This window comes from Apodemus sylvaticus, chromosome 10 (genome assembly GCF_947179515.1).
Source record: "Apodemus sylvaticus chromosome 10, mApoSyl1.1, whole genome shotgun sequence".
Classification (NCBI taxonomy): Eukaryota; Metazoa; Chordata; class Mammalia; order Rodentia; family Muridae; genus Apodemus; species Apodemus sylvaticus.
The window spans coordinates 46,914,544-46,927,218 of record NC_067481.1 but is presented as its reverse complement, the minus strand read 5'-3'; the positions used below and the strand labels follow the sequence as shown (position 1 = coordinate 46,927,218).

The 12,675-nt window shown below is 43.0% G+C and overlaps 1 protein-coding gene across 1 annotated transcript in view; it reads right to left on the bottom strand.

Moving 5' to 3' along the window:
- Cpd (carboxypeptidase D) overlaps window positions 1-7,499 on the bottom strand; it is a 65,949-nt gene extending 58,450 nt beyond the window's left edge. The window contains exons 1-2 of the mRNA XM_052194837.1: window positions 6,685-7,499; window positions 607-854 (exon numbers count right to left, since the gene is read on the bottom strand). Coding sequence (XP_052050797.1) covers window positions 607-854; window positions 6,685-7,433 — 997 coding nt within the window. The 5' untranslated portion in view covers window positions 7,434-7,499. The remainder of the gene's footprint in view (window positions 1-606; window positions 855-6,684) is intronic.
- Window positions 7,500-12,675: the final 5,176 nt, after the last annotated feature.

The window sequence follows — 12,675 nt, the reverse complement described above, 5'->3', positions numbered from 1 at the left end:
AACTTTCAGGAGTTGGTTCTCTCTTTCCACCATGTGGGTCCTAAGGGCATAACTCGAGGTGTTAGGCTTGGTGGCAGGTGCCTTTATCCACTGGGACATCTTTCTGGCTCCGCCCAGATTCTTAACAAGATCATATACAATGGTTGTATATCTTTCAAATCCTGGATTTGGAGAAAAAGAAACTACAATTCCTTGGTGACGAGAAGGGAAATGAACTCTAGGCAGCATGTGGATGATACTACACTGTCTTACTACTGATTTCTCAGGTACGGGAATGGTGCTTGGAAGAACATGTGCTGAGGAACTTAAGGAATCTGTCAGCAACATATTTTTGAATGGTCTGGCGAAAGAAAGAATGTGTGTGGGAGCATGTGTAGGTGGGGAGGCAGAGCATATGGGCTAAGAGAACAGCGGGCAAATTTAAATGGAGATTGTACATATTTCTGTGGTCATCTTTAAATTTTGCTGTAGTTTTTGAAACTTCAGACAGACAAAAAAAATAACCTGTTTAAGAACTGAAATTCCACATTTCCTCTTGCTTGCAGAATACATGTAAGAAAGCTAAACCAACAGAAGGAAATACAACAGTGTCAGTGCTTTGCATACCTTCCACGTCATACCAGTGTGCACCGTTCGTGATCCCATCTTTGAAAGTCTCGTCTTCATCTCCTGGACAATGGGGTTCACCAGTTTTCATTATAGGGTGGTTAGAAGCATAAGCTTTTGCCAAGTATCTAAAGACTTCATCATCGGAGGTTTTGCTATAGATTCCAGTGGTCTTATGCTCGGGAGAATCATCAAAAGGATAGCTTGCTACCACTGAGCCACCATGAAGATTTCCAGAAAGCACAAACCTTTGAAAACACAATCAAATTACATATCACCTTTAAAAGACAAAGAAAATACCAAGCATTTAAAACCTCCACAGGATCCTTCATTTTCTTCCTTTATTCTTTTTTCATTCATTCATTCAGTCAGTCCTGAGGATGGACCCAGGACCTGGGCATATGCTACACACTGGCTCTATCCTTTAGCTCCACAAATCAAATACCACCTATCTTGAGGCAGGCAAGATGGCTCAGTGGATACCTGCCACTAAGTCTGGTGCCCTTCGTTTAATCCTCAGGACCCACAATAGTGGAAGGGAGAACTGAGTCCCACAAGTTGCTTCCTGACCTACACGCACACTTGGCATATGTGCTTTCCCACACATATAAATAAATATAAAATGTTATTTAAAATTTCAGAAAAATTTAAGACATAGCTTAGTGGCTGAGTGCTTGCCTACTATGCATAAGTCCTAGGTTTGATCTCCAGCAATCAATCAATCAGGTTGCTTTTACATGTCAAGTTAACCATAAGTACTTACAGAGGTTTCTATCATTGAGCATGTTGCTGAATAAAAGAGCATTAAATAATGTTTTAGGAAATGTCTTACATGAGAAATTTCAAATTAATTAGGTTGACCTACAGGAACTTGCCAGAATTCAATCTTATTTTTTCCTACCTACAAAGTGATAATTTCATATAGGAACTTTCATAGGAAATTGACACACATATAGGAAATAAAATAAATACTTGTTGAATACAAGAGGTAAGTTATTATGTTCTGTATACTTACTGCCTGAAGAAAAATTTTAGGATAAGGCATCTGATTTAAAACACAAATATATCTCACCTGATTCCAGTTTCACAAAATCCTTATACCAAATTATATTTTCAAATTGAAAAGATTCAGGAAAAAACCCATCTAACATAGTGAGTTGCTTTCAGAAAAAAACAATACAGAGCCATCCTCTGCTACCTCGAGGATTCTGCCTGGGCCACTGAATAACAAATTGACACAGACAAGGGGGTTTCTATTTAAAAAAAATCTACATGGGGCTGGGTGGGTTCTGGGGATCAAACAAGCCATGCTCGTGTTAGCCACACACCCTAACTCTGAGCTACAGTGCTAGCCTCATTTCTACTTCTAAGTGAACGACTAATGTGGTCCAATTTATAGCTACAGAAGATCACAAGAGCTCCCTCTGAGGAGAAAACTAAAAGTACTTTACATGCATTCTCTTTGCACATCCTTCCCTTATGTAACTGTTCAAACCATTACTACAAATAGAGATTAAATATTTTCTCTTTGCCTTCTGACTAGAATTTTCTTGTGCCTGGTTATTTGTAGTTGCAATAAATTGACCTTTTGAGAGTCTAAACATATGCTTCTCTCTATATGCTTGAAAGAAACTAAAATTATCATATATGTAATCTGAAAGGCTACTTTAGGCATGATCAGTACCATCTCTGAGGTGGACAAACAATGAAATGTTGTTCATAACAGAAGGAAAACCTTAGCTAGTGATGATGAAGACATCTGATGATAAAGGAGATCAGTTTAAATGAATACAGTTTTCATTAGCGCCTGTCCAGACACCAGAGAATGACCTTTGGTGTAGTGGCATTGGTACAAGCTCCGGAGCTGGGCAAATGTCCCGCAGAGCTGTTATTCAATAGTAATGTGATCAGAAGTCATTGCCTCTAAATCCCCATTTCTATCTCTTCATAAAATGTGAATATTTGATCCACCTCTCAGAATTGTTATAACTACTAAAGACAACACACAAAAGACACTGAGCACAACTCCACGCTAGCTTCTCAACAAATGTTCCTTTCTTTGGAGCTCTCTAGCACCCTGGGCAGAGTTTCAGTCTGCTTCTGGCTGCCACTGCCACTCTTTGAGCAATAGAACAACCCAGGAACAACAAAGATTGTCACACTCGAGCTTTCTAATTCCACCTGATATATTAACCATATACTTTCTCGTTGTATTTCTAAAACAATTCAAGGTGTTTTTTTTCACCTCCATTTATTTTGGGTAAACTATAAAAAGGCTCTTCCTATTTAGGCACTGCACTTAGCAACAAGCATTTTTAAAGTATCAACTATGAGCTGAATACTATTGCAGGCATTAAAATACATATGAGCAACAACAGAAAAACCCTGAATATGTATTCTGTTTAAGTGGGGTGTAATACTTTACATATTTTAGGTTAAAATTCTACTAAATGAAAGATCCTTTTGTTCAACACTGTTGCAATACTTCTCAGAAACATTATAAAGAGAACCTGATGTTTCAACCACTTTTACAACCAAGAAACATTAGTAATCTATGAGAGTGGTTAAATGTGATTCTCTGTATTCTAATTACATAGTTTTAAGATACAATGTCATTTTCTGGGGACAATTTCAAAACAAAATAATACCTGTCACAGTAGCTGTAAGACTACTCATTAGTATCTTTGTCAAAGCAGCTTTGTGAATAATTTTCAATGTTATCTGAAAGATGTTTCAAGATTTTAATTCAAATCCTCAAGTGTTTGATTTCAGTATCATAAGATTTAAGGAAGTTGCTAAATATATCATATTAAAAATAAGTCTTTATACATTTTAAAAATTAACCTTGAAATTAACTTTATTATATTCTTCTTATAGCCCTATAAACAACCTCTTTAAAAATGGAGAATTTGATATTTGAATAACAATAAAGACCCAAAAACTATACATCAATATACAATATCCTCAAAAATAATCTGTATCCACACCCAACATGATGATAACATTTTTTATAAGTATACCAAAGCTTGGGACGTAGCTCAAGTGGTAGAATACTTTCCAGGCCCCCAGGCTCAACTCTCATAAACCAGAAAAATAACTCTTAGAGTTTTACAAAGTCAAAAGTAACAACAAAATTTTCTCTCTTCTCTCCCTCATCCCTCACCTTTCAGCTCAAGGTCCCACACAGATGAGGAAGGCACTCCAGTGCTGAACTACAAATGCCAGCATTTAAAAACTTAACATACACTGGGAGGTAGTGGTGGACACCTTTAACTCCAGCTCCTGAGAGGCAGGTGTCTCTGAGCACAAGGCTTGCCAGCCAGGGTCACGCAGAGAAACCCTGTCTACAAGAAAGAAAAGAAAAGAAAAGAGAAGAGAAGAGAAGAGAAGAGGAGAGGAGAGGAGAGGAGAGTAGAGGAGAGGAGAGGAGAAGAGAAGAGGAGAAGAGAAGAGAAAAGAAAAGAGAGAGAAAGAGAGAGAAAGAAAGAAAGAAAGAAAGAAAGAAAGAAAGAAGGAAAGAGAGAAGGAAAGAAAGAAGGAAAGAGAGAAGGAAAGAAAGAAGGAAAGAGAGAAGGAAAGAGAGAAGGAGAGAAGGAAAGAGGGAAGGAAAGAAAGAAAGAGAGAGAGAAAGAGAGAAAGAGAGAAAGAAAAAGAAAGAAGGAAAGAAAGGAGGAAAGAAAGAAGGAAAGAGAGAAGGAAAGAGGGAAGGAAAGAAGGAAAGAAAGAAGGAAAGAGAGAAAGAAAGAGAGAAAGAAAGAAAGAAAGAAAGAGAAAGAGAGAAAAAAGAGAGAAAGAAAGAAAGAGAGAGAGGGAGAGCGAGAGAGAAAGAGGGAGGGGGGAGAGAGAGAGGAAGGAAGGAAGGAAGGAAGGAAGGAAGGAAGGAAGGAAGGAAGGAACTGGGTGAAAGGGATATCAGGACGTCACTGAAACAACTTACTCCACAAAACACATTTAAAAATATAGTTTTCTCAATAGACTAATGTCTGTTTTTCTCTTTAATATCCCTCCCATCCACCAATCTGTAATTGTGTTTGGGTTTTAAATTGTATTTACATATCAACATCCTGTTATTAATCATTAAAGAATATGTATTTTGAGTTCATTTTTTAAGACTGAAGCTATGCATGAATTTTCCTTTTTTATTAGAGTTACATCTGAAAAGAAAAAAACAAAAAAATTTGGATTGGTAAGTAACCAAAGTAATCTGGCACAGGACAGCTAGAGTCTGAAATACCAAATGAGGCCTAGACTTTTAAAAAACTAACAAGCACCCATCAACAAGCCAAGAAGACCCTGATGTGCAGGACTCATCATCACTAAATGATACCAATTTGGAAGAGTTAAGCAGAGAGTGAATTTTTGCCTTGAGGTCAGTATCACCTCAGGAAAATTCTTCACATAGGCCACAACAGAACCACCAAAGATAAAAGTCCCCGCAAGAGTTGTTATGGAACATTTTAAGTACCCAAGCAATGGAAACAGTGCAGTTGATACATTTTCTAAAAAAAAAAAAAAAAAGGGTACTAGCTGGCAATGACAAGAACCTTTTAATTCCAGCAGAGGCAGGGGGTATCTCTGTGAGTTTGAGGACAGCCTGGTCTACATGTTGAATTTCAGGCCAGCCAAGACTACATGGTGAGACCCCGATTCAAAACAACAAAGAAAAACAAAATAAAGAGCCCTGCTTGCCAAAGCACTTGACAGCGAAATGTCATATCAAAATCAAACTTATGCAGATGTTCAGAAGTCTGACTTGGTCAAGGAAAGGAAATCATCCTACAACATTTAAACTGATTAAGCATCTACAAGGGGCCTTCTACACACTAGTAAAGTGAAAGGCAGATGATTAAAAACCATTTGGAACTATCATAATGTCCACAAATTTTCTCAGTTTCATATATATGACTGAAATCTTACAAAAGAAATCATTCCAGAAGGGCAGTGTATAGCTCATTTGGTACAGTACTTGTTAGCAAGCATGATGTCCTGGGTTCAACCACAGGCATGGCATAAACCAAGGTTGGGGGCCCTTGCCTGTAACCCCAGCTACAGCAAAAGTAGGAAGATCGGGAGCTCAAGTCATACCTGGCTACACATCCAGTCCACAGCCAGCCTGAGCTACATAAATGATTCCGAGTTTCACAGAAAAACGTCTTTCTTCATCTTTACCTTTGGCTCATCTGCCAGTCAAAAAACCTTCAAGAAACAAAGATTGTAACTACTGCCCTCAAAAGCCTTACAAAGATACAAATCGGGAACATGCTGGCAAAACTGGTGTTCTAGAAAAGAAAAACTCCACACGGTGCTTATATGTTACCGATGTAAATGACTGGCTCTACTACCCCCAGAAAACACCTGGTATCAGAAACGAAGCAGTTCTGATCTGTGGGGGTTTCCCCTTATTCCATACTCCCCTAATCTGAAGCAGAACCAGAAATAACGGCAGGAGAATCGGTTTCTGTCCAATATCAGAGGAAGTGACTGGGGGTGTCGTTTGCTATTTCTGAGCTACATTCTGTCTCCCTGGCAGTGGAGCACTGAATAACCGGGCTTAGATTCCCCGGAGTCTAGTCAACCAGTCTGCCCCTCAATTTCCCCGTATGCAAAACAAGAGTACCAGCGGTGTCTAGAGGATATGAGTGGTGTCTAGGTCGCCCGGCTGTGGTCAACATCGAGTGACATAATGCAGTCACAGAAAGTGCTTGCCACAGTGCTTCTAGTGACAAGCTTAGCTACACAATGAAGGTGCTAACTTAAGAATCCTTAAACTCTTACCCATTGCTCATAAACGATGGTCCTTCAAAAATAGAGATAGAATGTCTGGGGGAAAAAGTCTCCCCTCAGGCTATGTGCTGCACAAATGACAACCACAGGCAGGCTTCTTCACAATTAGGAAGACACAATTAGGAGGTACTGCAGCCTGGCCTCTGTTCCAGTTACAGGGTGTCACTCTCCACACCGGCTGCCCCCGACCCCTTAGGCTGACAAGCATTGTTTGAGCGCCTACTGGCTGTCAGAATAAGCCTCCTGGCTTCGAAGGCTCACTCGGGTATGAGAGCAGAGTCTGGCAACACTCACTTGTTCCTGCGGATCCAGTCGATGAGGGCGCGCACCTCTGGCACCTCATCCAGGGAAGGTGGCTCGCCGGTGCTGAACTGGTCAGGGAAGCTGCGGTTGAGGTCCCGGCCTCGGCTGTTGTCACGGCCGCTGCTCCCAGGCGGGCCGCTGTCGCCGAGGCCGCAGTCACCCTCGCGAGCGCGTTCGAAGCCATCCGGGTTCAGGCTGGGCAGCAAATACACGTCGGTGGTATTGAGCAGGCGGACCAGGCGCGGGTCCCCGCGGCGGTAGCCCGACGCCAGCTCACGGGCCAGGTAGACCAACACCTGGCGTGACACCGTCTCGTCGCCGTGCATGTTACCCACCAGCTTCACCTGCGGCCGGCCGGGCAGCAGCGGCCCCGCGGCATCCAGCCCGGCGGCGGCGGTGGTGGGCGGCGGCGGCCCCAGGCCGGCCGTGAGGCGCAGCACCCACAGCGGCCGGCCCTCCACCGAGCTGCCGATGCTGAAGAGACGCGCTAGGCCGGGTGGCCCCGCGGCTGCCGCCGCCTCCAGCGCCTCGCCCAGCGCCGCTTCGTGGTAGTAGTGGTCAAACTGGCCCTCGGCCGCCTCGGAGCCGCCGACGGTTGTGGTGGTCGCCTCAGCCTTCTTGATGTGCGCCGCCTGGGCCGAGCTCCTCAGTAGCAGCAGTAGCAGCAGCAGCGGTGGTGGCGGCAGCAGCCGTAGGCGTCCCAGCAGCCAGGGCGGCCGCTCAACCCGGCCGCTCGCCATCTTCCAGCAACGCCGCTAATACCGCTCCGCTCCAGAGGCTCCGCACTCCGGGCGGCGGCAGCCCGCCGGATCCCCTCCGCGCCTAGCAACCCCATCCCGCCCTCCAGCCTCAGCCAATCGTATCCCTGGATGCTTGGGTGTCACGCTAGGGGGCGGGGCTTTCCTTAAAGCGAATGATTTTTTTCCCTCTGGGCGTGTCTTCGCCACTCCCATCCTTAGGGACTTTAGTCACTTTCCTTTCCTCCACTAGCGTTCTCTCTCTGTCTTCCCGCCTCCCTATTTCCTCTTAACTTCTCTCGTTTTCGCTCAGACGCTTCTTTATGGCTTCTCTGAAATTCTCTAGGAGCTTTTACTAGCCCCCTTCTTTGTTGCAGCATTTCTTAGCTACGCTTTAATGCTTTAGAGTCAAGAATCAAAAGAATCAAAAGGTTCCAAAGATTAAAGGACTCCTGAGAAAATCAGGAAGTTAGAAAGAATCTTGACCTCCTTGAGGAATCAAAGACCTCCTTAGTCCCATCTCTTTTGCATCTTTCTCCCACTCGTGATGGGTTCTGCCTGGGCTTAAGCCCGTCTGTCTACATGCAGTTGAAGAGAATGAGACACCTAGCGCACCTCATAAAGCAATCAACTCTGTTTTTGATTTGTCGCGTGGCTAGATGTCTCCTTTATAAAGCAGAAACTGCCATAGTCTGTTTTATTGGACATTCAAGAGTGTTAGACTGTAAGTATCTTCTATGAGTGCTGGTCTCAGCTCTCATTGGGAAACTATCATTTTTAGTAATCTTACCCTCCTCTCATACTTCTTTTGAATAGGAGCATCTAGATCACTTCTGTACAGCCATAGTTTTGAAATGCTATCTTTAAGAGATAGGCTTAGCATATCTAGAAATACCTGCTTGGCAAGTGTAATTCCCCCACGGTGTTTGGCTAAGTTCAGAAAACCTAACCTTCCTAGTAGGGTTTAATCACTTTAGCTTGAAGAAATTTGAAGTTTGGCAATTCTTTTATCAAGTGTGAAATTCTAGCCCACCTAACAACATAATCGTGATAACCGTTATTATTCCCTTCTTTCAGTGCTGGATAGTTCGAGATCTCTTTCCTGAACTCTAATTGAATCTTCATAGGGCCAGTGGAATTTACTGATCATTGAGTAACTGGTATATGTCAAAGCTAGATGCTGGGAAGCAATGCATTATTTGCATAGTTAGATATCCAATGCAGGAGTGACCGATGCAATACATCTGTGGGGGCATTTCTGATTAAAACAACAACAACAACAACAACAACAAAAACTCATTCAATTTGAAGAGGAGGCAACCAAGAAGACAGGGAAGAATCCCAGAGGGGAGTGAAGAATTCTGGGTAGAAGGAGGGGCATGCACAGGAGGTTGCAAAGCAGAGACTAGGTGTTCTAGAATTGTTTGTAGGTCCAGGTTACTGGTGAAGGGGATTACAGATATATCAATAGAGAACCAAGGATGAGTTTGAAGCTAATTTAGAAAAATCTGCCTCTGTGAGTAACTTGAAGAATGAAATAGGCAATCTTAAACATGAGGCCAAGAGACCTATAAGAGGCGCATAATCCAAGAAGGCACTGAGTTCTTGAACAAGGGTGGAGCTGGTGGATGTGAAAAGAATGAATACAAATGATGTTAGGAGTAAAATGGCACAGTTCCTACCCCCCCAGAGAGAGGATGGCAGGCTGGCTCCAAATTGAAGATTGCCATGGTAACAAGCAGTGCTGTGTGAAACTATTCCTACAGAGACATGAACAAATGTCTGCTCACCCCAGATATGGAACCAATGACAGACCAAAGCAAGGATACCACAAAAACCCAAACTGGAGAATCAATGAATTTTATTGAGGTTACTTACAGGAATATGAGTCAGGAGTTGCTTACAGGGGCAGAAATCACTCAAAGACAACAGCTGCATTGCTGGCTCATAAGCTGGAAAACTAGAGGGCACTATGTGACTTGCAGGCAGTATGACAGGTTGATGGTGCCTCTAGCAGTCAGTTCAATTGGCTTCAGCATCCTCTAGACAGATGGTCTCTGCATCCTCTCAGGGACTCTTCTAAGTAGCTCAGCAGGTCTGAGAGTGTATCTTAGCAGTCTTTACTGTTTATATGCTTTGAGAGGGAGGAGTCTAGTGAATCTGGTCAGTTTCAGGAACTTCCTGAAGAGGCTAAAGTACTTCTGGAGCTAATGAAGCTTTCCAGCAACAAGGAAAGTTTCTCCTACCCCCTTAACACTCTGCACCTTAATATGCATCCCTCCAAGATAGGTTTTAATCTTGGAGGAAATTGCTACACAAATTGCTACACACTGCTGCTCTGGTTTTAAGAACACTTCTTCACGTGCCATTAGTCCAGGCTGTATCCCACACAAGGGCTGTAACTCATCTGAATTAAAGCCCCAGCCCCATGCAGAGAGAACCTCTTCTCTTCTGGGAGTGTTTAATCATTACACTGTGCATTTTTGTAATCACCCAAATCAAAAGAGCTCAGGGGACATATTAATCTCTAATCAAATATTTCCTCCTCTACCATTTTCTCTCTTCTTTGGATGGCCTTGGCATGGAGGCTTCACCTAGAAAGGGTGGGCTGAAACACAAATAAACAAGTGTCAGTGGAATAATGGTATGTAACTTGAGTCAGTGCCCTCCCTGGCATCCTTAGGCCTCCCACAGTGCAAATCTGGGCTCTGAAAGGGCTGGAGCATTCTTCCTTCCAAGTACAACTTGGCCCTGTCATGAAACCCAAAGCTACAGACCAGGTCACTGCTCAGTGAAAGGGCATGGAGGGGAGGAGGGCTGGCGTTGTAGTTACCCACAGCTGAATACCGCCCTCTGTTCCAGAAGCCTGGGAGCTCGTGACAGGTGTCCTTTTCCTACTCCGCCTCCCACAAAAGGATTGGCTCACAAATAACAAACTTGGAGTGGCTTCTTTTTTCACAGTAGCTGAGTGGTAAAAATGTGGATTTTTAAAAAACAGGGTAGAAGCTAGTGGATAGTCAGCCTATTCCATAACTACTTTCTTCAAAAGATTTGTACATAATTAAAACAGCATGATCATACACTTGTAAATGCCTCGTTGTCTGGCACAACACCCACACACTTATAAACTTAATATGACAGGCCTTTATGGAGCACACAAGCTATTGAAATTTCTGCTTTGTGAGTCTAAGAAAACTGAAGACGAATGGGGGAGATCTCTTTTCTCTCAGAAGCAGAGTCTACCGAGGGACCAGGGAACTTAGACATAACAAATTACAAAGGTATGTCATCAGGGCGAGGCTATAGCATGCACTTTTGCAACAACACGGGTGGACTCAGTCCGTAGAGGTAGGTTCTACTGCTTCCATTTCAAAAATGAAGATATTGAGGTACAATGTCACCCCAAGCAAGCTCTAGAAATTGGGCTGTGAAAATCTGGGTGTTTGACCTCTGTTACAAACATTGTTTCTATGTCATGAACTTAAAAACAAACCCCTGCTTTTGGAATACAAAGGAAAAAAAAAAGCATTTATCTCAAGTCAGAGAAAACTTCTGTCATGCCAGCTCATTGGCTTTGATGTCAAAATACTGACTGCGTTCCCACTGATCATTTTCTAGATTCTTCACCTTCAAAGTAGTTCTCAATCAGTGGGTCACAACCCCTTTGCGGGCTGAATGACCTTTTCACAGGGGTCACCAAAGACCACCAGAAAACACACGTATTTACATTGAGATTCATAACAACACTGAAAGTACAGTTAACAACAAAAGTAATTTTATGGTTGGGGGTCACCACAACATGAGGAACTGTATTAAAGGGTTACAGCATTAGGAAGGTTAAGAACCGGTGTCTCTGAGCAAGTTCTTTTATTTTTATGAAAATCAATTGGAATGGTTTACATGTATAATATATAACAAAGCACCATTGTGTCTGTGTGCACATGTGCACGTGTGCTCTGGGGGTTGAAACCATTGTGCCTACCAGGCAAATGCTGTATCATTAGACTATACCCCAAGCTTTAGCTCTGTTCTTAATAGTATTAAAAAAAAAAATCCCAGACAGGGGAAAAAAAAACAGATGGAGCAAAGCACTCCAAGTAGAGGGACCAGCAAAGTATGCAGACAACAATGGCTAGAACCAAAAACTCATTGAGAGAAACAGGGGCAAAGCCATAAAGATGGGATAGCCAAATATAGAACTTAGAATGCCATGTGGGGGTTGGGAGGGTTGTGTTATTCCACACCAAATAGAAAAGTTATAGAGCCATGAGGATGCTTTAGATGATGCTTTAGCAAGAATGTATCAAATGTGTGAAGTAGGCTAAAGAAGGTCCCTTTAGAAAAGAATTGGTTTGCTAAATTCAGAAAGAAAAGGATTTGGGGCCAGAGAGATGGCTGTTTTTCTAGAAGACCCAGGTTCAATTCCCAGCATGGACAAAGTGAGTCAACTGTCTGTGACTCCAGTTCCAGGGGATCAGACTCCCTCTTTGGGCCTCCAAAGTTGTCTTTGTCAGGGTTTCTATTCCTGCACAAACACCATGAACAAGAAGCAAATTGGGGGAGGAAAGGGTTCATTCAGCTTACACTTCCAAATTGCTGTTCATCACCAAAGGAGGTCAGGACTGGAACTCAAGCAGGTCAGGAAGCAGGAGCTGATGCAGATGCCATGGGATGTTTCTTACTGGCTTGCTTCCCCTGCCTTGTTCAGTTTGCTTTCTTATAGCACCCAGAACCACCAGCCCAGGGATGGCACCACCGACAATGGGCCCTCCCACCCTTGATCACTAATTGAGAAAATGCCTTACAGCTGGATCTCATGGAGGCATTTCCTCACCTGAAGCTCCTTTCTCTGTGATAACTCCAGCTTGTGTTAAGTTGATACACAAAACCATCCAGTACAAATGGGGTTGCATGCATATGTGCACATAAATACATGCAGGCAAAGCACCCATGCACATAAAATTTTTTTAAAAAGAGAGGCTGGAGCCTCTCTGGCTTAGCAATTAAGAGCACTTGCTCTTCTTGTAGAGGAACCAAGTTTGTTACCGGTTCCTACATGGTGGTTCACAACCAGCCACAGCTTCAGTTCCAGAGGATGCAACTCCCTCCTCTAACATGGTACCAACAGGGACCAGACAAACATGTCGTCCTTATACATACATACAGGCAAAACACTCATGCACATAAAATAAATAAATCTTAAGGAGGAAAGTATTTAAGGGATGTTTAGATGGTTGGGTTTATA